This window comes from Cottoperca gobio, chromosome 9 (assembly GCF_900634415.1).
Source record: "Cottoperca gobio chromosome 9, fCotGob3.1, whole genome shotgun sequence".
Taxonomy (NCBI): domain Eukaryota; kingdom Metazoa; phylum Chordata; class Actinopteri; order Perciformes; family Bovichtidae; genus Cottoperca; species Cottoperca gobio.
Window position 1 is genome coordinate 21131558 of NC_041363.1, and position 27426 is coordinate 21158983.

The following is a 27426-nucleotide window of genomic DNA, read 5'->3' on the forward strand; positions in this document are numbered from 1 at the left end:
GGTCGTCCCTGCGTTGTTAGGTTATAACAAACCTTTATCTCCTTTTCCCCTTTTTAAAGCCTCAGAGATCTCATTCCAGGCGCCCTCGCAGCTCCTCTGCTCGCCTCCACACCCACAGGAAGTCTTCCTTCATGAGTGTGTCTTCCCTCTCGGCCCTCACCTCCACCACTGTGGGCAGCAGTAGTGTGTCCTCTCTGGTGCCGGGTGCTGAGGAGGACACGGAGTCTCCAGGAGCAGCACAGGAGACACACCGGCCTCCCTCAGAGTGTAAGTTGCCTAAATTGGAAGTTTAAGCTTTACAAAAGTAATATCAGCAAAAAAGTCAAATCAAATCTCAGCTGCTTCAGACTCATCAGAAAGTATCTGCCATTCAGCACAACCCAGCTTTACTTGCATTCATACTTATAATACTATAAAACCTGTCATATCAGTGTATAAACTACGGAAGCCCTGAAAGGAAAATGAGAATTCTTTTTGTGGTAATCGATTTTCTGTGTCTGATCTAAATAGTTTTTCTTTTGTCTGTGACTTAAGAACAAGTGAAAGAAAAATATTTTCCAGAATAATCATTTCTTCATCTGTGAAAGAGGTAGAAAAAAGCGTTTTGGCAGGTGATTTTTTTATTTGAGTTGTAATACTCACCACTAGTACATGTTCTAAATAGAAGATATATTAGTTTTACAGAAACAAACACTTTGAAAAATGTTTCACATGCCAAAACTTCTTTTATGAAAAACTTAGAAAAATGATCCTGGCAAAACTGAAGATGAAAAAAAAGAAATTATGTAACATAGAAAGATAATCTTGGCAAAAAACGAAGTCATAAACACATGAAAACAAAGCAGTTTACACCGTTACACAGTTTAGAAAAAGGATCACCGGAAGAAAAACCTTCTGGCTCACCTTTCAGGGCTTCCGTAACAACCAGACGATAAAACATTTAAAAGCAGGTAAAACATCTTGGAAAAACACAATATGTTCAGCTTTGAAAGCTTCATAACCCATTCCAACTTCAAGCTTATTCCTAAGTGCCTTCATGGTCCCGCTCCCTCCCTGCTTGATGCACAGCAGCAGAGTCAACACACGGCCTCAATAAACAGTAACTGTCACATTGGTGCCACTACACTTTCTTTAGTAGATCTTTAAAAAGCGACATTTTCCTAAATAAGCGTTGTAGTATAACAAACAGGTGACCAGTGCACCTGCATAAATGTATGTTACAATTCTAATACTACTGTGATGTCCAATGAACAGCACAGGCAAGTTCGATAAAGCAAACGACTCTCTTAGCACATGTTGGGATTGAGGACACTTCAGACAAGAGCAACAGAAATACAATGTTAGTTTCCAGTTCTGCTGTCGCATTCACTCGTCTCCCTCACGTTGACGGAATAGATCCTGTCCATTTCCCACCAGCGCTGTCACTCTGCTGAGACATGTGCGAAAGACACACACATGCACAATCATACCAATGTTTGTCTTTATGTGCTAATAAGAACTATATTCATTCCCAGAATCCTAAGAGTAACCGACTCCCTCGCCTCTAAAAACCTAAATCCTCCTTCGAGCATCCCTGATTCTTATTCTGATCTTGACTTGTATTTATATATCTTATAACTTATTTATATCCTGAACTACTTCTTGATTTCTCTATTTCTCAAAAATACAACACAACTTCTTTTTGAAGGCAAAATGAACCTGAAGTCAACCGACTGCAGCCAGTCGATCTAAACTGGACCTAGAAAAACAAAACAATCTCTCTTCACGAAAACACTCTTAACTGTGAAGATGGGAACATTTGTTCACAGAACGAAGTGTCATGAACACGCACGCTGACAGGAAACTAAGCTCCGTTGTCATAGAAACAGCGTTTTGATAAAAAAAAACTATCATGATCACAAAACCTTAAAAAGATAGAGATAGAGACGGCTCTACAGAAAAGAAAAGAAACATGATGGCACTTGAATTCCCTGTCCAACCTCAGGAACACACACACACACACACACACACACACACACACACACACACACACACACACACACACACGCATGCAATCACCACCTGCTGAGTCTGAAATGGAAACCAAAATAAGAGCTGGGTCCGTTCAGAACACTTCTCACTGGGTGATCAGAGCCTTTCTGCCCGGGCTCAGCCCTCCTATGCCCTGCGCTGGTTCCCAGAGTGCACTGCTCCAGACTTCAGAGCAGAGAATAATTAGTCATCTGATCTCCCCCACCGCCCCCGCCTCCTGTAGATTACGGGTTTCACCTCCCGATGTCAGCTAGCCTGAGCCATTGTCAGGTTGTTGTTTCTTCTTTTTCGTCTACATTACTCTCTCTTTCTCACATTATTCTCTCCCCCCCCTCCCTCCTGCGCTCTTGCTCTAATCATAAAAGGAGTCCAAAAATCAAAGGATTAATTCAGCGCCATTGGTTTAAAGCAATTAACTGCTGTTCAGGCTTATCCCCAGAGTTATGTCTCAAATCCAGAAATTGGCCACTGGAGATGTGCAGCTCTGCCCACACTACATTGTTTTGCCTGGTAAATGAATTTGAAAGAGGAGTTTTATACTTGGAGGGGGGGGAATAAGCAGTTTTTCAAACTCTTTGAAGAAAAAGAGGAATTGTAAAACTTTGAATAATTAGGATGTCTATCTTTGCATTGCAATGCTTCTCCCCCAGTAGTTTTTTTTACCAGTACAGATAGTTAATCCGCCGCATTCATTTGGGATAATTAAAATAAGAACTCTATTTATTCAATCTAAAACCCAGCCAATTTGCAAAAAGTTATGAGCTATTACAGTTTGGGCTTCAGGTTTTTATAGCTATTTCTCGTGAGAAATCACGCTTTACATTTTTTTTTATAAGCGCCTCATCTCCTCGATTTGCCACACTGTGATTAATTTTGTCACAGCTCATAGAGAAGTTGAATCATTTAGGCCGGTATTTAACATTTTAATGAATGCTTTATACTCTCGGGAAGCTTCACAAAGTGTCATCACCGTGTGTGACTTCTATGTATAAACTACGAGCTGCTGCTTCAGAGGGGATTACATACACGATCAATTCTTCTCAATTGCAAGGTGTAGTAACAGTGTGTGAACACCAGGGGGGGCTATGAGATCATATATGAAAACACAGCATGGACAATGACACATTTCGTCTTCATATTGTAACTTAGTGGAAAAACATGCATCACAGTTATACTTGCACAAGATATGATCTGTTCTTTTGCACAAGTAGACCTACTTTTATTTCTACAACCTCTTACATATATTCTACTCGTATGATTGGACCCTTATCAGACTCGTAAAACATTAAACACCGGCTGGTGAAGGTGCAGGAAAACGTATAATGGACAGTTGTTATCCTGACCTGTTAACACTGTAACAATTGTAGCTTTAACACTTTTAGTCCTATTTTACGTATGTGTGTGCTTTTAAATGTGTTTTAAATGTTCATTGTTTGATTGCTGTTGAGCTCTATCAAAGCAGAATTTATGTTGCTTTGTGTTAGACAATAAAGTTTATCTTTTCTTAACTTATCCTACATGGCACATACTGTATGTAGCCAGGAGCTTGTGTTCCCTTAAAACAAAGCATGTCGACTTCACCTTGTCACAGTTGTTGTTCAACATGAATTGTGAGAAGTACTTAATATTTAAGTAAGTAGTAAGCTTCTTTTTTTAAATGTTATTCTCATTCTCATCGTGTTACCCCTTATATTTGTCTTTAGTCTTCACAAAATGTTATTCTCAGGGAGAATACTCGATTCGCTTTAGATGAAATATAATGTTAAGTATTAGCCATTAATAACAAGCACACAGGAAGTTGCATAAATGATTCGCTTACAAAGGATAAAATACTATAAATAAATAAAACTATAAATACTATAAAAACAGAGAAAAAAAGTTTTACGGCTGTTTTAAAAAAAAGTTAGAATCCGGGCAGGAACAACTAAAAACTGCTTTACCCATTTATGAATTGATCCTTGGGTAATGGGTACAGCAGCCGGTCCACCAGGGGACCTGAGAGCTCATCAGTTGCTGTTCCACATTGACAACTACATTATTGGCTTGCATTTTGTGGCAGGGCGGCACGCTGTAGTATTCCTGAATCATAGTGTATAAACCTGACTTGACGTCACTTCTGTCTCAGAAACATTACTTTCCTTCAACTCCAAGACATAAAAAAATATTTGTTGTTTTAAATCAGCCTTTAAATCAGAGGTCCTCAACCGGGCAGACATAACAAAACACACAATAAAGTGCAAAACATATCATTTGATCATTACATATATAATGTAAATGTAGTTATTCTATTTTATATTATGCACTTTTTAAAACATTTTTTTAAATAAAATACCCTTCAGACTAATATAAATAAAATGTTTACAATAAATATTACCAACACAAAATTATTTTCTTATTCTTTCTGTGCAGCCAGCACCAAATGATCCACGGCCCGGTACTGGTCCGCGGCCCGGTGGTTGAGGACCCCTGCTTCAAATGACAAACGAGCTGAGAGAGTTACAGATTGGGAGCAGAAAAAAAGTAACGAAAGTAAATTTTATTTTATTTTTATATATCGCTAGGCTTTCGCACACTGTCAGATGTCCACTGGAAAGTCAAGAAAGGAAGCCAAAGCTCAACCAGCAGGTAAATATCAACTTGGTGTTCATTAAGTTAACAAAAACTATGACGAAGCCCTTTTATTCTATGACTAAGACGAGACAACGAAGAGAATGAAGTGTTGCTATATCCTTGACGGAAAAGACTAAAATGTAGTTTAGAAAATAAAAAGCTTTACCAAAATGTCTCTTTATTTGTGTCACCTCTTTACCTCTCACTGCTCTCATACGGGCCCGGGGGGGGACTGACCCTGATGAGCACAGTCAGGAGGACTCTTAATCATTCAACCTGTGTTTTTCATCAGCTAATGAGAAGATAAAATGTTATATGATATAAATTTGACTAAAATGACCAAATGATTGGTTTTGGCTGGACTAGATTAACTGAAATGTTCAATTTCGTCTCAAGACTAAAGAGAAGACTAGTTAGGGTTTTCTTTCACTAAGATGAAACTAAAATCCCCAGACTTTTATTCAACTAAAGCTTGAATGCATAAAAACAGGATAAAAAATGAACAAGAACATTTGACAAAAATCGCTGACAGAATTAACGCTTGTTAAACCGGCATGGATCTACATTTATAGCAGAACCTCCATCTCATGACTTGTATTTCAGCAGGTGGAAAGTAAACATGGTTATAAAAGATTACAACCAGGTATCATTTCCAGCCTGCTGCCATAAATGCTTAAATTCAACCCCTGACAGCTGTTGTTCCTTATGATTTAGGCCCTCGCCGTGATTTCAACAGTAGCTGAAAGCTTTATTTCCTTGATCAACGGCAGCTAATCATAAAGAGGACAAAAGTCCAAGCCATCATGACCAGCACCAATATCCCTTTGACCTTGGTATGATTGTGTAAAGAGCAGGGAAAAGAAAAGCTACAGAGGCAGCTCAACTTGTTCTCCTCTCACTCGCTCTGTGGTGACAGCCCTTTAATTGGTGTTCCTATTTTTAAATCCCCTTCTTCATTCCTCATCTGGCCGGTTCAGAGTTTTAAAAGCAGCGATCTGAAAGGCTATGTCAGGAATCTGTTGTAAAGTGTCAGAGGAAGGAACAAAAGGTTGTAAAATGTTATCAGGTACATTTCTTTGGAGCCTTCTACCCTGGCTGTTAAAGGTAATCACATGATTACCTTTAATCAATGACTGATTACATGCTCCAGATGACTATTTTCTCTTTCAGTACTTATGAGTTTGTGCCAACAAGTTCTGCAACAACACTTGTACTTTGAATGGTTGATGTGCAGAATGTAACAATGTTTGTACTAGATGTTCTGTATATTTGCATTTCAGTTGTGTTCCATTTTTCTTAGTGCAGCCAAAGGCTTACAAACAAATATAAACGCAGACAAATGAACGTACCAATGTACATAAAATATAACGCCACGTAACAGTCATAACAAACACCACAACAAATCCAACAATAAGCCTCCACAAATGTATCCACCGACAAATATTTTGGGGCACAAATTCACATAAAAGCCAACGACAAATTGCCCCATTAACAAGTCTTATTTAATACAATGGGACTAAGATTGTCTTTTAAGGTGTTTTGGGGAAGTGGGGCACCAGAGGTTATTGTGTGCCTGAGAGAAATATCTCAGGCCTGAGGCTACTGTAGCATCCAATCTCTGTTTCAATAGGAAGGACACTTTAACCATTTGTGACCTATCCCTATTTTAACAGTCTTTTCACTAAACAAGTCCTACTTGTGAAATTATCCTCTTTTACAGTTTGACATCGCCCGAGTCCATCACACAACCGACCAAACCGGCTCCCGGATCACAAAGAGTTTGTGGCCCAAAAGGTGCAACTGCAACCGCTCCCATGAGTCAGCGAAGGACAAAAATAATAACCTTAATTACTTAACTAACCTACAGCGTGTGACCTAGTTTATGGTTTGGCAAGATATTCATCAATCGCATTCTGTTTTTATCAAAGTTTGAATGTTCTGTTCAATATATAAAGATCAAAAAATGAGGACAGGACGTCCAATTCTTTCTACATACATACAGATGGGGGGTTGCGTTAGACACTGTGATTCACTGCAGTCCACTTCAGCAAAAGGTTTTTTAAAGTCAGGGGAACATTTCTCCCGGGGAAGGGATCAGAAGTCAGCCAGCGCGGCATGCACTTCTTCTGCACCAGCGGCGCAGCTGCACCCCTCTGTGACCCTTTTTACACCTTGGGGGCTGTGTGTGCATGTGAACGTGTGTCAAAAGCTGGCACAAAGACACTATAAAACTTAATCACTGTTATAAATCAATGAACACAACACTAATTATTATCTGTCTCCGTGTTTCCAGCTGTCCCGCCATCAGCCATCTCATCAACGACAAAGCCACCAAGCTACAGCAGCTAAAAACTGCCTTTGAGGAAAGGGTGGAGGAGATATCTCAGAGCTACGCCGACGTCCTGGAGCTCAAAGCCAGGTCCGGCAAACATCCAACCCCAACAAACTTAATAATACTTATTGTTTTTTTCAGCGTGATGATGACGTGAATGGGGCATGTTTCAGATGCAGCTGCTTTACTAAATCATTCAATTCACCAAAAATGTAAACTTCACTGGATGAATAGTGATCTTAACGTGTTTTATAATGCTCAGACTTTAACTCGCTTACTCCCTGAGCCTCTGCTTTGCATCCCTCAGACTGGTACTGCTCAAGTAACAATTGTTCTATGATATCAGTCCATGTGCTTAATACATATTTAAATCTAGGTCAAATACAGGCAGGGTGCCCGTGCAGCATAAAGCTGAGTGGAAGATAATGTGAGCTTTTGCAGGTTCCTTTTTCCTTTCTTGGAATTCGGTTTTCTTCTCCCATCCAGGGAGAGGTTAAACAGCGGCCTCCGGAGGTATCGAGCCCTGTGTCACGTGACCGAATCCCATGGCCTTCCTCATCATGTGACCGCCGTGTCCCAAGACACAGAGGCTCCAAATGGCAACAATATAAACAAGCACAGCAACAACATGTGGTATGCAGTCTGCTGAAGACATTATCTAGAGTGGAATGTGGAGTCGGGGGTGATGAGAGGTTCACTGGGGCTGGGGTCACATTTGTATCTGTGTAACTGCATGCACATGCTGTGTACTTAAGTGTTAATAATGTGCCAAATAGATCTAATAAACACTATATTTGTATGTGTTATAGCATGATGTTATCAGATCTCTGGTTTATTCTGTCATTTTCTGCCAGGCTGTCCTCTCTGCTGAGCAGCCTGCCTAAGGAGGTGTGCAGGGAGCAAGCGGTGAGCCGGGTGCTGGAGAAGCTGAGTTGTTTCGCAGAGCAGCAGAGCCTCAGGGTTCGACCTCAGGTCTTCCTGAGGGTGCTGGGGGGTCTGGAGCCATGGGAGCTCTGTCTGCCTGAGCTGTGTGTGGCCATCCAGGTACACGCAACATCTCCTCACACCATGTTTCGCAAAGAGCACAGGAAACAGGCACGCTTTTTAACAGTCATCACGAAATTGCTGTGACCAATGATGATTTCTCTCCCACAGCTTACACTGAGAAATTAAATAATAAGCGAACAGAAGGGTTTTAGTATAAAAATAATGAAGTCAAAGCTTGAGCAAAGATCTCATAGAAACGTATACAGAAGACGTAATGTATGACGATAAAGAATTGTAAAATAAATAAATATATTAGGTATGAAATCACAAAATCATCAAACAGTTTGACCATCATCATGCTGCGCCGTGTCATTTAGTAAAAATGAGTTGGCCAATAAATGCTCGGAACAGGCAACACAACACTGCCTGAACTAAATGCAAATATTGTGTTGAGTTTGGGAAAAGTAGGGTTTTGTAGTTGGCAGTACAAGATTCAAATTCTCAGAGCAGCTGAAATAGTCAACAACTGCAATCTGGGCAAATCTGAATGGAGGCAATTGTACAAAAAGTTTGATGCCATATTCTTATTGCAATTGAGTAGCAGATTAAAAATGATCTTGTTTGTCCCAGAATAAATATTTTCTAATGATGTCAAATTACAGAGTTCTGATTTTATGAAACGTCCCCCAAACTTCAACTTCCACCAAACCATGGATTTGGGACGAACCCCACTCCCAAAAACGAACAGACTCCAAACCCTCTGAACACGCCCCTACAAAATAAAGGGGCAATTAGATCCTTCCCAGATTCCGGAGCACATAGCTGAAGGTGTAATGACAGGAAGCCGCCCGATAAATCCGACAGTAAAGGTGGTGAGGGTCAGTGGGGAGGGTTTGGCACTGGACACTTTCCCACTGTGTTCCTTTTCAGGACAGTATGTGGCAGTGTCCCTCTCTGAAGCTCAGAACTGAATCCAACAGACCACAGAGGACTTGTTAGGTTTCCATTTCTGGCTCAGCAGGAGAACACAAGGGGGGGGGGCTGGAAAGTTGTGTGAAGGGGCACCAAAGTTTCGTTTAGTTTGGTTGTAAGTGTTTTTTTTACAAAGCCAACACACAGTTTTCTTTATTTTTAGCTAGTTTTTGTCCAGCATCTCTTACGCCAATGGCTCTGTGATCATCCGTTGTCACATTTCAGATGTGTTTTATTTCTTACTCTTGACTGTATGAGGTTTAGAAATACATGTACAATCCATCTCTTTCTGTCTGTCTCTATTTAAACTATCCCTGTGTCAGATTGCCACAGAGCATGTGGTCCAGATGCCCAGGGAGGAGTACGACGCCTGGCTGTGTTCAAGGGTCGCTCTGCCCCCACAGAACCACAGTGCCCCTCAAACACCAGATGACTCACACTCATAAAGACCCGGAGCAAGGCTACAGGCATGGACAAAACATAGATAACAGGCACACCTGGGTTGTAAATTCAACGTCAGCTCAAGGCTGAAAGAGCCAAAATTAGCTTTACAAGTAAACATTGATAAGTAAAGGTGATAAGTAAGAGCAGTTATTTTGCATTTCAGCCTGTTCACTTGGTAACTTGGTTCACTTGGTAATTAAGCACATGGTCACACATGCATACAGGTAGTGATAAACACAGAGATACAATCACACACATGAAGAGGGAAAGCAGGAAGTAGGACTGGTGCATACCTTTCTACAGTCAGGGGTTACAAAGAGAAGCCAAATGTCTTCTTGGATGTCTCCAGTGATAACTCACAAGATGTCATCATTTGATAGAATCTTTAGCGATTTTGCAAATATTTGTGTGTATGTTTGTACTATATGTCCCAGTGCATCTCTTTACTTGCTTTTTGGGGTGATGAAGTTTACGTTTCTGTATGTATTTCTGACACTTTTCATTGTTACTCATGCTAACTACAAACTTCTTCTTTTATTCATTCTAGACAAACCACTGTAGATGTTGCCAAATGTGAAATTCATTGTAAAAACCCCACCCCTTCCTTTACGCAAGAACATTTTTCATGGAAAAACTTACTTGACTTAGTGTTTAGACCAGCAAGTGTGCTGCAAGAGGCTCTGTTGAATCACAATCACAAACCGTATTAGCTGTCCGTAGAGAGCCGTAAAACAGACATTTACATGAAAGTATAACAGGCCGCAATTTAAAATACATTTTCTGCTGAAGTGCAAGCCACAGATAACGTGAACAATCCAACTGAATAGTGGATGAACAAGTGTTGGTATATGAGCATGTATCAACTCAGCCTGCTAGATATGAATAATGAGCTCTCTTTTCATTGCCTCAATCAGCATTTTTGGTGAAATGTGTGACTGAAATCATGTCTTGTGACTGTGTGTTTGAAACTAAAGTGGATGAGATGCCTTTTTAGACTAGAAAATAAATAATGTTGAAATGTGATGCATATCATGCAGGATTAAAAGACACTGGCCTTTTGGCAATACGCGTTATTTTAACTACTGGTTTAGAAAAAGACTTCTAGTAACTCCTAGTCCTCCTTATCCATTTATGATTGTGTGTGTGTGTGTGTGTGTGTGTGTGTGTGTGTGTGTGTGTGTGTGTGTGTGTGTGTGTGTGTGTGTGTGTGTGTGTGTGTGTGTGTGTGTGTGTGTGTGTGCGCGCGCGCAATGGCAGCGGCCCAGCATAGAGTGAAAGGGGAAAGTGTCTTGCCTGGAAGAGGAGGGGTGGGATCGGGAATAGAAGCAGCAGCCAGCTAGCACTCATTTCAGGAATGCCACACAGTCTGGGAGCTGAACTCAACTCACGCCCCTCGCTTAGCCCTGGGCAGGGGGATAGTGGGGTGCGGGGCGGCAGAAGAAAAACATAGGTGGGAACAAGCATTCTTTCATTTGAACTTCTCACTCAGGTTTTAGAGCTCAGGCCACAAAGTCTAGACCAAACAATGTGGGAGATGGCAAGTAAAAGTGCCAATAATAGTAAATATAACTTCAATTCTGTGGATTTAAACTGATAGAATTATGCACAGAAGTAAAATATGTAATTCTAATAAAATAGGGTTTGAAGCTGAACTGAAGCCCTGTCACATATCCGGATGGCGGAAACGAATGCCGGCGTATACAAAATATACGGCAATACGCTCGTGTACGTTGATATAAGTTTAGGGTAAGTTGTGATCGTTCGAAGGACGCAGACGATACGCCGAACACGCCAGACACACGGAACTGTGTGACAGGGCCAGAAACATGCCGCCGTATATGAAAAGTAGCTCAAAATGTGTCAGAGTCCAAATACGTCCAACTTTTCCACAGCGGTGTTGTGTATAACATAATTATTATACGCATGTCAAACATTGATAGAGTATCACTTACTTATTTAAAACGTATCAGAGCGTCTGGACAACGGAGCTGGAAAAGTGCCATTTGGTTCACGTCATGCTGATGCTGGAGAACGGCTAGAATGTACTCTTGTCGCAGCTTCTCAGCATCCTCCATGCTCTCTGATGATGGGCTGATGTATTCATCAAGACGTGCTGTGAAGAAGTGAGGATGAGCTACTCACAGGGACCCTATATACTATATTCAAACCCCAATAAGCTCCCAAAACTGTACTGTAGAAACACATAAGTTACTCCTCCGTCAGGCATAAGTTTAACATAGGGTAGGAATAGGGTATCCACTCGTTATCAATAAGTTGGCTGTAGGATTCACAGTCAGTCGACGTAGCCTATATCTAACGTTCCTCTAACGTAGTCACGTACTGTATTCAGTATTCACGTATGTCTAACGTACCTGAACTTATGTGTAATGTCTGCATAACTTATGAAGCACACGTTGGGTACATCCGAAAAGTTTGAACACGCTCAAAACATTTTCACGGCCTCAGCGTTCAACAACGCACCCCAGCGTAACACAGTAAGCTCTTAACGAATACTACTTATACCTTACCTTATATCAACCTACACCAGCGTATTGCCGATATTTTGTATATGCCATATTTTTGTATACGTTATGCATTTGTTGGGTATTCGTCTGATACATTTTGTATAAGTAAGTGATACGCTATCAATAGGTTAGACATGCGTATTTCTATATGTTCACTTTTCAGATCCGATGACAAGTTGGACGTATTTGGACTCTGACAGATTATGAGCTATTTTTCGTATATGTTCCCACCATACGGATATGTGTGACAGGGCCTTTGAGTACGAACGGGTTATTATTACAAGTTATTAGTTAAAAGGTAGTTAAAAATTAGTTTTAAGGTCACATATTAAAGTCTCACCGTTTGGTCATCTGTGATGATGTTGTGATGTGTTCGCCTCGAAATGGATACAAATACAGCTGATTGCTCCGACATTAAAAAGTGAATTCCACCATTTCATTAGCAACCCCAGCCAGAAAAATTCTACTTTTCTATTTATTTTTATTTTTATTTCTCTTTTTTCTTATATTAATTTTTTTCTTCTTCTTACTCTTAATAAAAAACACTTCCTCCTTTGGCTCCTCTACACTCACACACACTCACAAAAACCCTACACAATACACTCTTGTTAATTTATCAGTCACCGAGGGTGTAATGAAAGATGCTATCAAGTTGCATTATGGTAAATGTAGGATCCAGTGCTTTTTGTGTGGGATTAGGGCAGGGGTCGGGAACCTTTTTGGCTGGGAGAGCCATAAAAGCCAAATATTTGTTTATGTATTTCCTTGAGAGCCATATATTTAATCAATTTGAACGCAACTTTATGCGTGCATTTTTTTAAGAATAACACGTCTCCGAGTACTAATAGCGGTATCAGTGTTGCAATGAACACGTGCTCTTTTATTAAATAAACTAAACGCTTACGTTATTTATCTCATATTTCAGTGTTTACTGCACAGGTGTCAAACTCAAGGCAATTATGACCTATTTAACCTCTTATGTCTGTTGTTGTTGGTGTTGTTTTTGTTGTTGTTGCTGCATTTTAGCGCCTTGAGATTGCTTTTAGCTTTGAAAGGCGCTTTACAAATACAATGTATTATTATTATTATTATTATTAATATTATTATATCCGGCCCGCGAGAAAATATCATATGTCTGTCATAACTGGCCCGCCGGTTTTGGTAATTAAATCAATGCATGGCACAACCGCGGGGAAATACAATTGAGGAAGAATCTAAATGTGTGAATGAAATGAAAGTTTTTGGAAAGCAAAGGGAAAGACACCACAGATCTCTGGGACGATGTGAGCTGGACTGTTTGTGCGACATAACGAAGCTGTTAAACCTGCAGCTTCAGGGCCGTGTGATCACAGACATGTGTGATGCAGTGAGAGCTTTCTAAGCCAAGCTGCCTGTGGGAGACTCTGATGCAGCAGGAAACTTTGGTCACTGCGTGTTTCCAAACACTGACAAACATCTCCACCGCTGTGTTCCCGACAGCATTCTGCTGATGCACTGAGAGCATTTGCCGACTTTGCTGCTCAGATATTTTAATTGAACTGCTCAGCAACCCGTCTGCAGTTGACTTAAATATGTTCCATATCTTTTTGCACTTTATGTGTATCCTGTTCAATACATGTGGACCGTGTTTGGCCCTCGACGTAGTCCCAGTTTTTAATGTTGGCCCTCTCTGTGAATGAGTTTGACCCCCCCGGTCTACTGCTTGCTTTGCGCAGTTTCTCCTCAGCTGTTTCGCGAAGGGCAGGGCTACACACACACACACAGGGGGGAACTAAAAACAAATCCGCTGCTAAATGTTTTACTTTAAAATGACACCGTATAATTGTTTATTACTTGTTAATCATGTTAAAAAATGTCAGCTCAAAATTGTCTGCGAGCCATATATAGGTTCCATAGAGTCTGGATATCTCGGACTCTGCTACTTTGATTTTTAAAACCCATCTTTCCTTTAATCAGTCTCTGAAACCTAATCATTCGATTGTATTTGTGGATTAAGTGTTTCTTAAAAATGCACATGATTTTAATGTAGAAAGACAAGAGGCCAGGAGAAAAACAGCCAAACTGCAATACTCTACATTAAAGAGGAACTAAACTTACATTTGTCAAAAGAAGAAATAAAAAGAACAACATGAGATAAAAAAAAATTAACAATTGCGTTTTAAAAGGATGTTAGGCATCTATGTATCATTTAGGTAAAAGGCTTTCGTTATGATGACAATAGTAGAACAAGTTTAAAATCCACCAGCATCACAAGCAGCCACGAGTAAGAACAGGAATTAACAATGACAGGATACACTGTTTTCGGCTTTATGATTCAGACGAGGATGAAGTATTGTAGGCGTCCTGATCTTAAGGCCTTGTGTCCTTTCCGCCACATCATATCAGAAGCACAACGACCGAGCCGCCTACAGGAAAGTTCAATATTTACTCTCCAGTTCAGCAGCGACAGCCTCTCCAAACTTGTCTAGTTCTGAAAGGGAATTTGGCTGCATGGAAAGAAAAAGCGTTGTGCAACCAAAAGCTGGATCTCAAAATGAGTAGATAGAAAGATTCAGGTGTAGTGAAATCAACTTTAAATTAGGATATTAGGGGTTATGGAATTCTTTAAGTAGTTCTCTTGAAATTTGTAAATGATCATTTTTCATAATCCTTATTTGACATAAATCTATTTTAGTTACACTCATTATGAGGTGATGGTAGACTTCCTGAAATATCAAATGTCAAAGCTGTAATGGCTACATGACATACTTCATCAGTTCCTTTATTATGTCTTTGTGCACGTTACCTCTGTTAGCCCTTTGTCCTACTGATAAATTCCCCACAGCTGGCACTTTGCACATGTATACTCTCTTATCACTGCTCAAACAGTTAGCACTGGTCTCAAAGTCAAGCACACACTCAAATATTGTGATCCAGAGATCTATCAGGGTAAAAACTAGTAATTCATTGAATTTTTATGTCACTGTGACAAATGTCATTTAGCCCAAGTTCAAAGTACCTTGTCACACAAGCTATGCTAAAGGCTGTCTACACCGCTGACTGAAATAGCGGTGTAGCGTTAGCTTAAAGTACACACATGTGACACTTTTACAGCTGAGGCTGCAGAAGGAAACCACCTGTTGTGGGTACAGTGGTGAAAGTCGTCGGCAATGACATCTGACCATGACTGTAAAGCTTTATATTGATCACATTCGCTCATGGAATATTAAGTACATTTAGTAATTTCCTGTATTTTGCATTAGAATTCTTTCAGTGGCAGAAATAAAATTGCCTTCATGACTGTTTGTCAAGGCTAATGTTTTTTTAAAGAAAATACTTTTAGCTGTTGCTGTGTGAAAACCTTGCAACTCCGGTGGTGTGGCTAAATGGATATCTCAACATCTATTGGATAGATTTTGAAAAATTGGACAGACATTTGTGCTTCCCAGACAATGAATCCTAATAACTTTGTTGATCCCCAAACCTTTCGTTTAACAGTAGATCAAATGTTCAATTTGTGAAATACTTCACAACCAAATATCATCAAATGAAGGACATTCTATTCAGCTTCAGCTGTACTTTAATGATAATTAGCAAATGTTAGCATACTAACACGCTATACTAAGATAAACATTAGGGTGACTAGTCCCGAGCTACGAGTAGTTGTCAGGAATCCTGCCTTGTTTGTCCCGAAAATTAGACCTTACCCAAGTTATGATTAGTTAAAGGCACTGTTATGTCCATAGCATACATGAATTATTTATTAAACTAATTATTTACTATTAGTTTTAGTTATTTTCTTGTCGTGTACAATAGTGCCGCATGGATAAACAATTACACAGAGCAGTGAACATCCAGCCAGATAGCCAAACTGTTACTGCAGGTACAGGAAAGAGTGGAGAGTGACATACTTTTGAATCATTGCTGCCTAACGATGTCTAAACAAAGCATGCAAGAAAGAGTACTACTATTTGTACTATTTTTTAACACTGTCAATGACACTGGAGGGTGTGGCCTTGAGTGTCATTGACACTAATGTACTCTGTCCCACATTTCACCCATTCTCATCTGGTCACCCTCATGAACATGCTTAACTTCTGCTTGTTAGCATTGTCATCATGAGCATGTTGGCATGTTAGCATTTAGCTCAAAGCACCACTGTGCCTAAGTACAGCCTCACAGAGCCGCTAGAACGGCTTGTTAAAAAATGTAAGTCATTACGTAATATAAAAGGTTGTTCTCTTTTGAGTTTCCAAAAAGCAGGGAATATAGTACAAAGTTTTCACCTGACAGCAACCCTATTGATCTATGACTCTTACACTTGGTCACTACGGGAGTGTTCAATATTGCAACAGACACAGTACAAGCTGTGACAGCAAGGGGATGTTTGTTGTCTCAGATAGCGTAGGTGGTCCTGATGAAAACAAATGAAAGATAAAGTACCAAACAGGAATTATGGTACTTAGCTTGCGTATGAGTGTGCATGCCTGTCTGTCTGTCTGTGCTTTGTGATCATGTCTAAACATACTCTGTAATTGCTGGCAGACACAGGCTGAGTTACGAGCATTTAACCACAGGGGCCTGCTTTGAGCAAGCAGTGAACGGCCATCCCAAAGCTTTGGTTTCTGCAACTTTACTCTAAAAGTTTAGTAAGAGAAACTATCTTAGAAAGTTAAGACCTCTGAGTTTTAATTAGAATGCAGATCGAGTAAAAATGCAAAGCTGTGTCAAGGTTATGAGAGCTGATGGCATTCAGATAATATCAATAGATATGATGTGCAGTTTAAATCTCCTTGATCCCCTCTAAATCTTTGTTACGTGGGTTCGCTGAATTTGAAAGAGCTTCAAAGGGAGAATCTGCCACGGTGTGTAGGAGGAATCCAAGAGATTAATGTTTTCTTCCAGCAGACAGGCTGCCTCTCGCAGAACTGCCACATGTACAGGAAGTGAAACCATGGCAATGGAGCCTTGTGTAATGTGTGACGCGAGTTCTCCCGCAGCTTGCATTAGCTTGTGCGTATTAAATATCACTCCGAGAAGCCTTGGATAGCCTGCTGTCATACATTGTGTAAAATGTCTCGTTGCTGACCTTGAATTTTGTTTTAGTTTTTTTATTTTCAAAGCAAAAGATGGCGATGTCTCTCTTTAAGATAAAATTAGTTTCTTGACTGATTTGAAAAAGTGTGACACTTACCATGCTTGTTGATTTCTGTGTGATTAACATACAAACAGAAACGTCTTGCCACTTAGAAGTGATAATCAAGACTTTTCCAAATATTTAAAGTCCCCCCCTCCACTCAAAAATGTTGCTTTACTTATTGTTACTTTACCTGCCTGAGCTTCACTGTGCATAGTTTGACAGCCTTAGGCTGTTTTCACATGTATCTGCTGAAGGAGGAAAGTTTCTCTGTGCTCACCCTGAATCTGAGTTTAATACGTGAACGTACGATCAGGTGTGATGTCATGTCACGCTGAGAAAGGACTTTACAGTGATGTAGGAGGCATCTTTTGTCTAGTCGTTAAACTTTGGAAATAGATTCTGGACTATTCAATGAGGGAGAAAAAGTAGATGTAGTTTTAAAAACAAAACCACTAATAATTCTTTGTATTTTTTATGTCTTTAAACATATCTGGAGGGGATCTTTAAATAAAGTTCTACAGCTGTTCAACAACTTGTAGAACTGCATGTTCTTGACTTTCAGGGACCCATCTGACTCCCATAAGTAGCCTCACTGTTCTCTCAGTGAGCTTTGGCTCAGTGCTGTGGATCAGACATGCATTAGCACACACCACTGACCGTCCTTTGTTGCCAGTGGTAACTGAGGATAGAGATCTCTCTCACAGCTCCAGACCAAACCATCCTTGACTGAGCACAAGAGTGAAGTGTGTGTCTGCATGCGAGTGAATGCTGCTATGTGTGCGTCACAGATCGCACACGTCTGCAGGTGCGTCTTGTTTGTACACACATCCAAGTTGTGACGCAACTAAGAAAAGGTTAACTTGACGAGACAGGAGGCGCGGGGTTGTCATGTTAGTATTGTTTTCTCTTTCTCTTGTTTTCTCCTTCTTTCCTGCGATCGGCTGATGCAGATGAAAGACGGATGATTGACGGCTTATTTTGTGTGCAATTATTTACTGTGTGTGAATTGATCATTTGGAATGTTCTAGCTGACTTTAATCCGGAAAATCAAGCTGGATAAGAATAGAAATGCACCTTTTTCGAGGTGGTGAGACAGGATTAACAAGCCTTGGTTCGTAGATTGAGTGCAGCAGTTTGCCATTTAATCATGCTGGTGAATCGTGTTCCTCCATGTCCACAAACAGAGATGACAGATGTTGTTTATTGGCAATGACGCGGTTGATGACTCACTTTTCCCCAACTGAATCATTGATAAAGTGCCCTGCTATGCCAAGGTAATCAGGGCACTTTAATACACCCCCCCACCCCCCTCCCCCTTTCCCAGCTTGTGATCAGCCACTCGTTAGTCTTTTAATAAAGAAGGCCTAAGGGGGTCGTTGATTTACATTCCTCAGTTGGGTCAGGTGACTGAAGTCGCTCAGCCCTCGAGGCAGAGAGTGTGACCCCAACCCCCCCCAAGCTACACCATTGACATGAGAAAATTGTCACATGGTTGCCTTGACCTCTTGCTTGCTTTACACCTGACTCACTTTGTCTTTGAATCCTGTTTGATAAGGTGGTACTTCTTTTTGCTTGTTGCAAAGCTGATTCAACCCCTAACAGGTTTAAATGTACACTTTGAGCACACTGTTTACAGTTTAGACTGAAGAGCTTGAAAGTTCCAACTGTAAAACCCGTATTAACATTGAAGTGGCAGCTGTCCGTGTAGGTTTAGCAATCCTCTTTATAATACTGCTGAGCGTAGTAACTCGAGGCCTGCAGTAAGGTTTATCCAAATCCGTGCATAGGTGACGACAGTGTCATATTAGCGGGACAAATCTGGTTCTAATTTAAGCATGAACTTTGACATCAAGCACAAGGTTGGTTTCATACTGATTTAGAGGGACACTCGTCTGTCTTTATCAAGTCTTAGGCAACAATAATAAAATAATATTTCATATCTTAATTGGGGGCCAAATATTGTACATTTTAAATCCATACTGTGGTCACCAAGAACCAAGTTAGCAACACATATTCCATCACCAAATACCCTTACATACATGGCCTGCAACCCTGAAATGATCTAGATCCATCAAACGGACTTTACCCTGCCAGCTCCCTAGAACAAAGTCTGTGTAATGTCCGATTCAGCCCATGCGTGAATAGAGCTTATTGTCCGGGGGCATTCACGGCGAGCATGTGTGTTTGTTGTTTCGTCGCAAAACTGGAAGAAAACAAACATCCAAGGGGAGGAGAGGAAGGGTTATTGTAAATGTCAAACCGGAGAGCAGACAAGATTCTGTCGGTTAGGGCTGACACCGGAATCGTCGGACAAATTCAAGGAACGACAAGAGAATCGGTTGTTTATGACTAAATTATGCACCGGCTGCGTGACCTCATCATGTCGTGCCTCCTGCACATCTACCCAGGCGCTACCCTTCGCCTAAACCAAACAGAGTATTTCCAGTAAGTGAGAACACTTCGGGCACGGACAATCACCTGTTGTGTGCTACATGTGTGACACGCTCCGGACAATGTGCGGACATGATTCTCCGGTTGTTGTCCGACAAAATTAGCCTCTAATGAGTTTTTGACTACAGGCTGTTATTTATCATGCAAAACACACTATGCATCCCAGCATGTAAGCAAATGGGTAACGGAGAGCTTTATTTTATATCGTACAACATACCAAACGAAACAGTTCGACACTTGACACAGTTTTGAAAATATAAAAAGCAGAAGTTGTGAAATACAGTCACAAAGAGTTCCTGTGAGGTTGTAAGTTGCGGCAGTTGCTCTTTCTCAAGATGTCAGTTGATATGTGATTAGATCATTTATGGGAGATCACCCCTGCTGTGAGAGCGTAAGCTCCAGTTTAATTGCGCTCCTGACCTCACCTAGGACGTCCTGAATCACATGCTTGACATTCGTGTCAGTCAAACAAGCCACATTTGGCCAATAGCAAGATCCAAATGACACTATTTGATGTCCACAGATGAGTTGAGTGTTACGGACGCCATGTCACTTTTCTGCTTAAATAAGTCCTTTGGCAATATGAATATTAAAGTTCACATCTTGATTTTGTTACAGTACCTAGCAGCGCCTTCAAATCCCAAAGTGTTCTTCAGTTTCCTGTCAATAATTTGAATAGAAGTTCTGTGCTGAGTTTCAAAGCAGCTGCAAGCAAATCTTTTGGGTGCTTTCAATTCATCTTCAAAATCTCCAGTGAGAATAAAAATGTGCTTTATCTCAGCAATGGACCAGTATTGTGGCAGGAATAGCAGGAATCACTGAGTGGAATTTACTGGAAGGGGTGGCTCAGTGATAGGCGGTGTTTTAATATCTAATGTAGGAAACCCTTTCACCCAACAGCTGAAACAAAACTGTAACTAGCTCACATACAACAGAAATGAATTTATTGCCCCGAAATAAACCAGAATCTACAGCCTGAAATTGAAAGTGCTGCTTCAGCAGATATATTTCAGTTTCAGCTCCGCAGCTGTAAGGCTGGTTTAGTCTTTGCTGTGGTCGTCACCTACGAGACAGAAAAAGGTACATTTCTCACCACCCTGTTTCGGTGAGGCTGAGCCGTATCTACGTCAAAGGCTGTTGCGGTTTCTGTCAACCTACCACAAAAACAAAATGGAAGTCAAATTACAATGAAATAGCTGAGTTGCCAATTGTTTTTTCCTTTTAACCTCTTCCAGGTAGTTTGCAGACGAGTACGAGGATAGCTGCTGTGAAACTCAACGGATTAAATCACTGAAAGCTTTGTGATCAGTAAACAGAAGCTGAAGCTAAGACAGGCAGCCAGGACCTGCAGCGTTCAGATCAATTACATCCGTGTTGCATCTGAAAAGCTGATCTAATCAGCTCATACAACAACAGCAACTCTGGATTGGGGAGGGGGGCGCGTGGTACAGAATGAAACCTCATTGTGATTACAATAACAGCATGAGGGGAAAGGTGTGTTCCCCCCACTCAGCCTATTCTCTTCACAACAGGCCAAAACTCCCAATATTTACACTGACCTATTTATGACGGGAAGTAAAGACTAAAACGTCCTCAGGTTGGACCAGGAAACTCCCAGTTACATTAGAAGTGTTATGTAACACAAGTAGGCCTGCTTCTCAGAAAAGCAAGGTTATGCTGGCACAAGAGATAGGGAATATAAACACTGTCTGCACACGTGTAAGATTATTTCACAGATCATGATTGGACGCAGTCTGTTTGATAAACCACCCTAAACTTTGACCCTTCATAGTGAACTACTTCAACTTTCTGATTAACCGTCATATGCGTAATTAAAACTCCTGATATCTACCCCGTCTGGGGTTCAAACTGATGTGATTTACATTGTAAAGACAATACAAGATGATTTTCAGAGGTCAGAGTGACATCTTCAAATGACTAGTTCTATGCAGCCATCAGTTCAGATATTTGGTTTACAATATAGAGCGGTTAAAAGCCATGTTTGAGAAGCTGGAACCAGAAAGTGTTAAATGACCTTAATTGCCAATGATTTGTCAACCAATTGATCAATCCACTACTTTTACTATTGCACCTGATGGAGCAGGCTTCCCATGTACTCAGGCTAAACCCTTTGCTGCATGTCATCCCCTTTCCAGTCTATCTTCTGTACTTTCAATAAAGGCAAAACAATCTTAAATAGAAAGTTTTATTGTTGAACATTAGCTGTATTATCTACTCCTAATTAATTTGTTTAAACATCCTGCTTTCATGTGCATGTTTATGGAAGATCGGTATTTTACAGTAGAGACCAGTTTCCTGAAATATGATTATTGCAATGACTGAAACGAAGACAGAATGCAATGCAAAAAGTTTTTTAATGCAGTAGACTACATAGAGAGCGTCAACAAATTAGAAGAAAGCGTTTTTACATACGACTCCGAAGCAGAATACACAAATAAATAAAAAGGTTATATTTAAATGATCGGCCCCCATCCCCCTATTAATTTACAGAAATACTGAAGTCCATCCACGTGTCATCTTGAACCGTGAGTGAAAGATTTGAAATCAATCTTAAATCCTTTGCAGTAATTAAATGATGCCAAAATAAGCTGTCATGAACTTCATCTCCCACAAGTCAATGCAGCATCACCACTGGTACAGACCCGCTGTAATATAAAAGGAGATTATGTGCTTATCCGTCGTTATTTAACACTACACATTAGCTCTTATATATATATATATATATATATATATATATATATATATATATATATATATATATATATATATATATATATATATATATATATATATATATATATATATATATATATATATATATATATATATATATATATATATATATATATATATATATATATATATATATCTATCTGTGTGTGTGTGTGTGTGTGTGTGTGTGTGTGTGTGTGTGTGTGTGTGTGTGTGTGTGTGTGTGTATATATATATATAATATAACTTATTGGGCTAGATGGTTGATTCAGACACTGATAAGCTGGGGGAAGAGTTCATTAGCGAACATGTCGTCCCAGGTGCTCTCGGAGCACAGGGAAGGGGACATGTCGCTGAAAGGGGAAGGGGACCCTTCGTATCCGGAGTCGCTGTAGGTATCCGCAAGGCAGGCTTCCTTATCCAGGCCGCTGAGGGCAGGTGAGGTGGTTTCAGAGAAAAAGTCATCCACCTGACTGTGACTGTCACAGCTGGGGATGACCACTTCCTCCGGCTCGTCTTTGACGCAGACTATCTCCTCCTCGACCACTACCACGTCGGTAACGGAGAAGGCCGCCTCGTCGATTTTCTCTTCTGTGACGCTCTCCGGGTCGTTGCACTGCCCGCTACTCACCTCCTCCACGGGCTTCGTGTAGATGTGGTCAAAGTGGATCAGTTCATTAAGGGCCTCCAGCTTAACTGATGGGGCCCCCAGAGTCGCAGGTGTGGCGGAAGGTACTGGGTTCCCCCCTCCGACCAGCAGCACCTGCGGCTCCTGGCACTCCTGTTCACAAGATTTGAGGAACAGCTCTGGGTCAAGGATGTCCAGAATGCCCAGGAGCAAATCAGACTAGTGAGGGGAGAGAATGGCAAAAACAGGAGATTAGCCTAGTAACCCATGACCTGACTCTTATTGGTTATTACAGAGCTTTCTTAGAGACGGGATTTAAATACGTGTCTTTTCATATAAATAACCATCTTTATGAAAGACTTACCTCATTGTCTGAAGAGTCAGAACCATCTGTATCCATTGAGAAGTCTTCAGATTTAGGGACTGCTGGGCCTGCACCTGCTGCGGAGGCACACGTAGCCTGAGTGCTGCGGACTCAGAAGACCCGATCCCCAAACCTGCGTCGTTCCCGGTGGACAACAAAACCTGAACCTGTGACAAAAAAGCAGCAAGAGGGTGAATTAAGTTTACTCCACTAAAAAGATTGACGATCACTACAAACCAACCCATTTCCCCTAAACAACTCGCATTAAAAATTACCTTCTCTTTTGAGTCGAGGGTGTCCAACCCAAGTCTCTGTCTCAGTTCCTCATTTTCTGTCAGCAGGCCGTTCGATTTTTCCCGAAGTAGCCTGTTCTCGATGTGAAGTTTCTGATTCTGCGGGACAAAAACAAACAAATGTTTGTACCTGCAACCGCTTATGGAGACGTGATGCATGAAGTGCACAAACCAAAACTAGAAAAAAAATTGGCTTCACCAGATTTATTTTTTTTGGTGGGGGGGTACTAAAAACCTTAATTGTAGTGTATTCAGTATAATTATAGTTGATAAACGCCATTGTGTTGCGAAATGGCTAAATTACAGATGGAATACATCTCAAGAATTTCACTACATCAAAAGATATATTGGTGACATGAAGTGGGTGAGGGTGGGATAGCCGTTAAACTGGGCCCTGCATTCCCAGCTACACCCCTGTATAAAAAAAAATGTTGTTTGTTTTACCTCCAGCTCCATCTCTAGGACTTGCTGTTCCAACTCCCCCATTTTGGCCTTTTTTCTGTCTCTGGCTGTCTGAGCTGCGACTCTGTTCTTGAGTTTCCTGGGGAAAAAAAATTGGCGAAGAGGGGGAAAAACAGGAATTTAAAACACACATTTTTTCCATGATGCTGACTAAGCCCTCTGACACGACTTGAGTTCACAGTGCTGCGCAATCACCGGCCATGTTCCTGCCACGCAGGCATACCAGGATATCAGTATCCTGCTCTGTAGCAGCGGAGCGGGCGGGTCCACGGGCAGTCAAATCCCTCAGATAGCGGTTTGACAAGCTAGCAAAAGTCCAAAGGTTCCCCAATAACGATGTTTAAGTAATTTAACCGAGTTATGGTGCCATTTTAAAACGGCTTATCTGACCTACTTATAAATTAGGAGCTGCAGCATTGACCTAATTTCTTTGTGCTGCGGTTTAAACGTCAAGTCAAAAGGGATCAATATCTTTGGGCGTGTCCTTGTGGTAATTCCTTTAACAATGGCCGAGTTTACGCTTTGAACAATAAAGGTTTTATCCACATAAATAAAGTTAAATTATGGATTTATTTTGAGGGACTAACCTGCGAAGTGCTTTCTCCTCCGGACTCAAGTGTGTGAGCCTCTGTCTTTTTCGTATGGGCGGCCCCGCAGAGGAGTTGGACTCTGAATCCGAAGACGCCGGGCTAGGAGATGACGGTAAAACGACAGAGATGGGCCGGTTGAAGCCTGCCTGTGAGCCGGTCTGTTTTCCCGAGATCAGGAGCACTTTGTGGGACACTCCAGTCCCTGCTGTTACCACCACCATTTTTGATATATCCTACTGGCGGTGTCTGAAATCAGAAATAATCGGGTATCCTTATTGAATTCAGTTGAAACCTTAAGGTTTCACTGGTTACCCGGTCGCCGGCAATTCTCAACTGCTGAGCAAGATGGTCTGCCCCTGTGATCATTTCTACCGTCGTGGTGACAGCTGATAGGCTCCCAGCGGCTCTGATGCATTTTGTTTACGGCCTGTGATTGGTCACCGTGCTGATGAAATTTGCATTTGAAGTTTCACTCTGCTTGCAAAGAAAAATGACCCCAAAGTGTAATTTCCCATAAATACTAGCTGTCAATTTGTTTTGTTTCCAAGTAAAAAATATGTCATTTTTAGCCATTTTTGTATTCTGTCAGCATGGGCCCTGTGAGCCATACTTGACAGTTTGATAGAGTAAATTGGGATTTCATTGTATACTCCAGGAGTTGCATCATATTTTACCCACATACTTGCTCAGTCCACAGTTCACATCAATACACTATAAGCCTATTTATGGTATATCCAACTTCTCTGTCCAGTTAGGACAGACAGCACAGAGTATTTTATGTAGTTTTTATTTTATTTTAAAGCTCTCGTTAAAGATTTTTTATAAACTGAAGTTAAGAACATAAATGCCACTAGAATACCAAGGCACACTTTGTTTTGTTTTTCAGAACAGGAATATTTTTTAATTTTTTGTTTAGTTAGGTTTAAACCTGATAGTTGGCCTCTTTGAGACCTATGTGCTTCCTGCTCTTTGTCTTGTACATCTAGTTTCCTCATTATTTCCCTTGAAGGAGTCTCATCAAACATTTAAAACAAGTTTTACCACTCTGGGGGCTTTCCCTAAAGTGCTCATTTTATATTTCCTGGACTATAGTTTGTAATTTTTTTGTCTGTCAAATTATTTTATTATTTATTTTTCTCCTCTACTGAAGGACGTTTTTTACACCTTTTTAAAAAATAATTTCAAAAGCAATATTAGCATTGGAATTATGTTGCAATGATTTACATAATTTAGAGATTAATGAAAGTTTTAATTAAAGCAACAGGAATGATGTTACAGCGTAATAAAATGTCAACTGTTTTATGATTTATTTATGCACATGTGAGGAGAAACCTCATGTTTTGATTTGTGATTGTGATTAAATGACAAATTATGATCTCTAAAAATAGTAAAGTTACAATTTGCTACAATAAAGATTGCCTGAATATTTCTGTTACATTTCAGTTCACGCTTCATGTAAAGTAGGCCGATAAAGGTTTGCTATGAAACTGGTTTGTTCACCCATAAAGAGTAGTACATACCTCAAAACAAGTTTGATTTGTAGTTCTTTACTACACAACAAAATCAAACGGATGTGGTGACAGCGATAACAGATCGCTCAGTGACTCAACTTTGGACGCAAGAGGTGAATTGTTCAGATCAATACATGTGTTAAATGGAGAGCCTTGTGGTGAAAGATATCAATCAATACGATAGAGCATACCTTATAGTACGGAAAAACTGTGTGTAGCAATTCTTGCCATCACAGTAAAACTCCATCGTTTCAGACAAAGGTGTCCCCCCCAAAGTAAACAGGCCCCGGTCAGAAACTGTTAAAAATAACACATCAAGCAAATTCACAAGTACTCTCTCTTCCTGAAACTCAAACGGGAATTCACATTTTTGCTATCCGGCTTCCAATATTGTTTACAGCTTTTAGCCCTTTGCCTCTGTCGTCTCTCACCTCCGCAGGAGTGACTGCAGGACGTTGAGCAAACACTGTTCTGTTTGCTGAGCTTAATTGTCACTACAGAATCAACATCTGAGAAAGAGAGAGCAGCCGTTTATGATGGTGTGTGTGTGTGTGTGTGTGTGTCATAGCGTAGAGAGTATTAAAGAAAGAAATGTGGGATGTCCTTAATTTACAACAATATACCAAATAGGATGAACTCCTATGGCCACATGAATGAAAGTTTACACGAAGTTGCCACAAGCAAAGAATTAGGTGTCCCTTTAAACTCCCTAGTTATCATTTCCTATTTTTAAGTTTCTTTATGTCACTCAAGAGAAGATAGTTAATGTTAGGCTACATACTTCCCTCTTGCATCAAACGCAGTTAGTTATTTTTGACTTGGAAAGTCGGCTGGGGATCCCCCATCATGCATTAGATAAGTGTCACATTTGCCATCAGCGAGGTGACCTCTCAAACCCGGAGTGGTATAGAGGTGTAACAACTAAAAATAATTCATATCTTTCTGCAAAATAGCAAGAGGGATCTTCCTTTTTGTGTGTGTTATACTTTAGTTTTGCTACATTCTGTACATATCCCCGTGGCATCTGTCATTGATCAAACCGATAATGTTCTTTTGTAGCTTTTGTTCTACAAATGCTGAACATTTAAAATGTAAATCATGCGTTCAGTCCACAGTGTTTTCCGACACTTCATAGTAAAATTTCTCAATGGACAGTGTTACACGAAGTATTGAAATCATTCAATAGTATAATAAAATATACTCATATCAATATTAAAAGTATCTGTTTGTCAGAATTAGCCCTGTGAGTGTTATTTCATTATATTACTGCACCATTATTATTGATGCATTAACATGTAAACAGTGCTTTTTAAGCGCTTTAGTTAAATCTATAACATGACATAGTTTATACGTATACTAATTAGTAACTAAAGC

At 40.4% G+C, this 27426-nt stretch overlaps 2 protein-coding genes across 2 annotated transcripts in view; one reads left to right on the forward strand and one right to left on the reverse strand.

Annotated features, from left to right (window-relative positions):
* The window catches only part of LOC115013849 (coiled-coil domain-containing protein 60-like), a 29678-nt gene extending 20258 nt beyond the window's left edge, over positions 1–9420 (forward strand). The window contains 6 exon segments of the mRNA XM_029440386.1: positions 60–267; positions 4593–4656; positions 6935–7060; positions 7460–7606; positions 7828–8017; positions 9256–9420. Of these exon segments, the coding sequence (XP_029296246.1) occupies positions 60–267; positions 4593–4656; positions 6935–7060; positions 7460–7606; positions 7828–8017; positions 9256–9420 (900 nt within the window).
* A 12948-nt stretch (positions 9421–22368) lies between these two features.
* On the reverse strand, positions 22369–24900 carry xbp1 (X-box binding protein 1). Its single transcript, XM_029439270.1, is given in 6 exon segments — positions 22369–23051; positions 23197–23280; positions 23283–23363; positions 23472–23588; positions 23934–24030; positions 24539–24900. Coding segments are annotated over 6 exon segments (1182 nt in total). The 5' UTR covers positions 24763–24900; the 3' UTR covers positions 22369–22472.
* Between the last annotated feature and the right edge of the window lie 2526 nt (positions 24901–27426).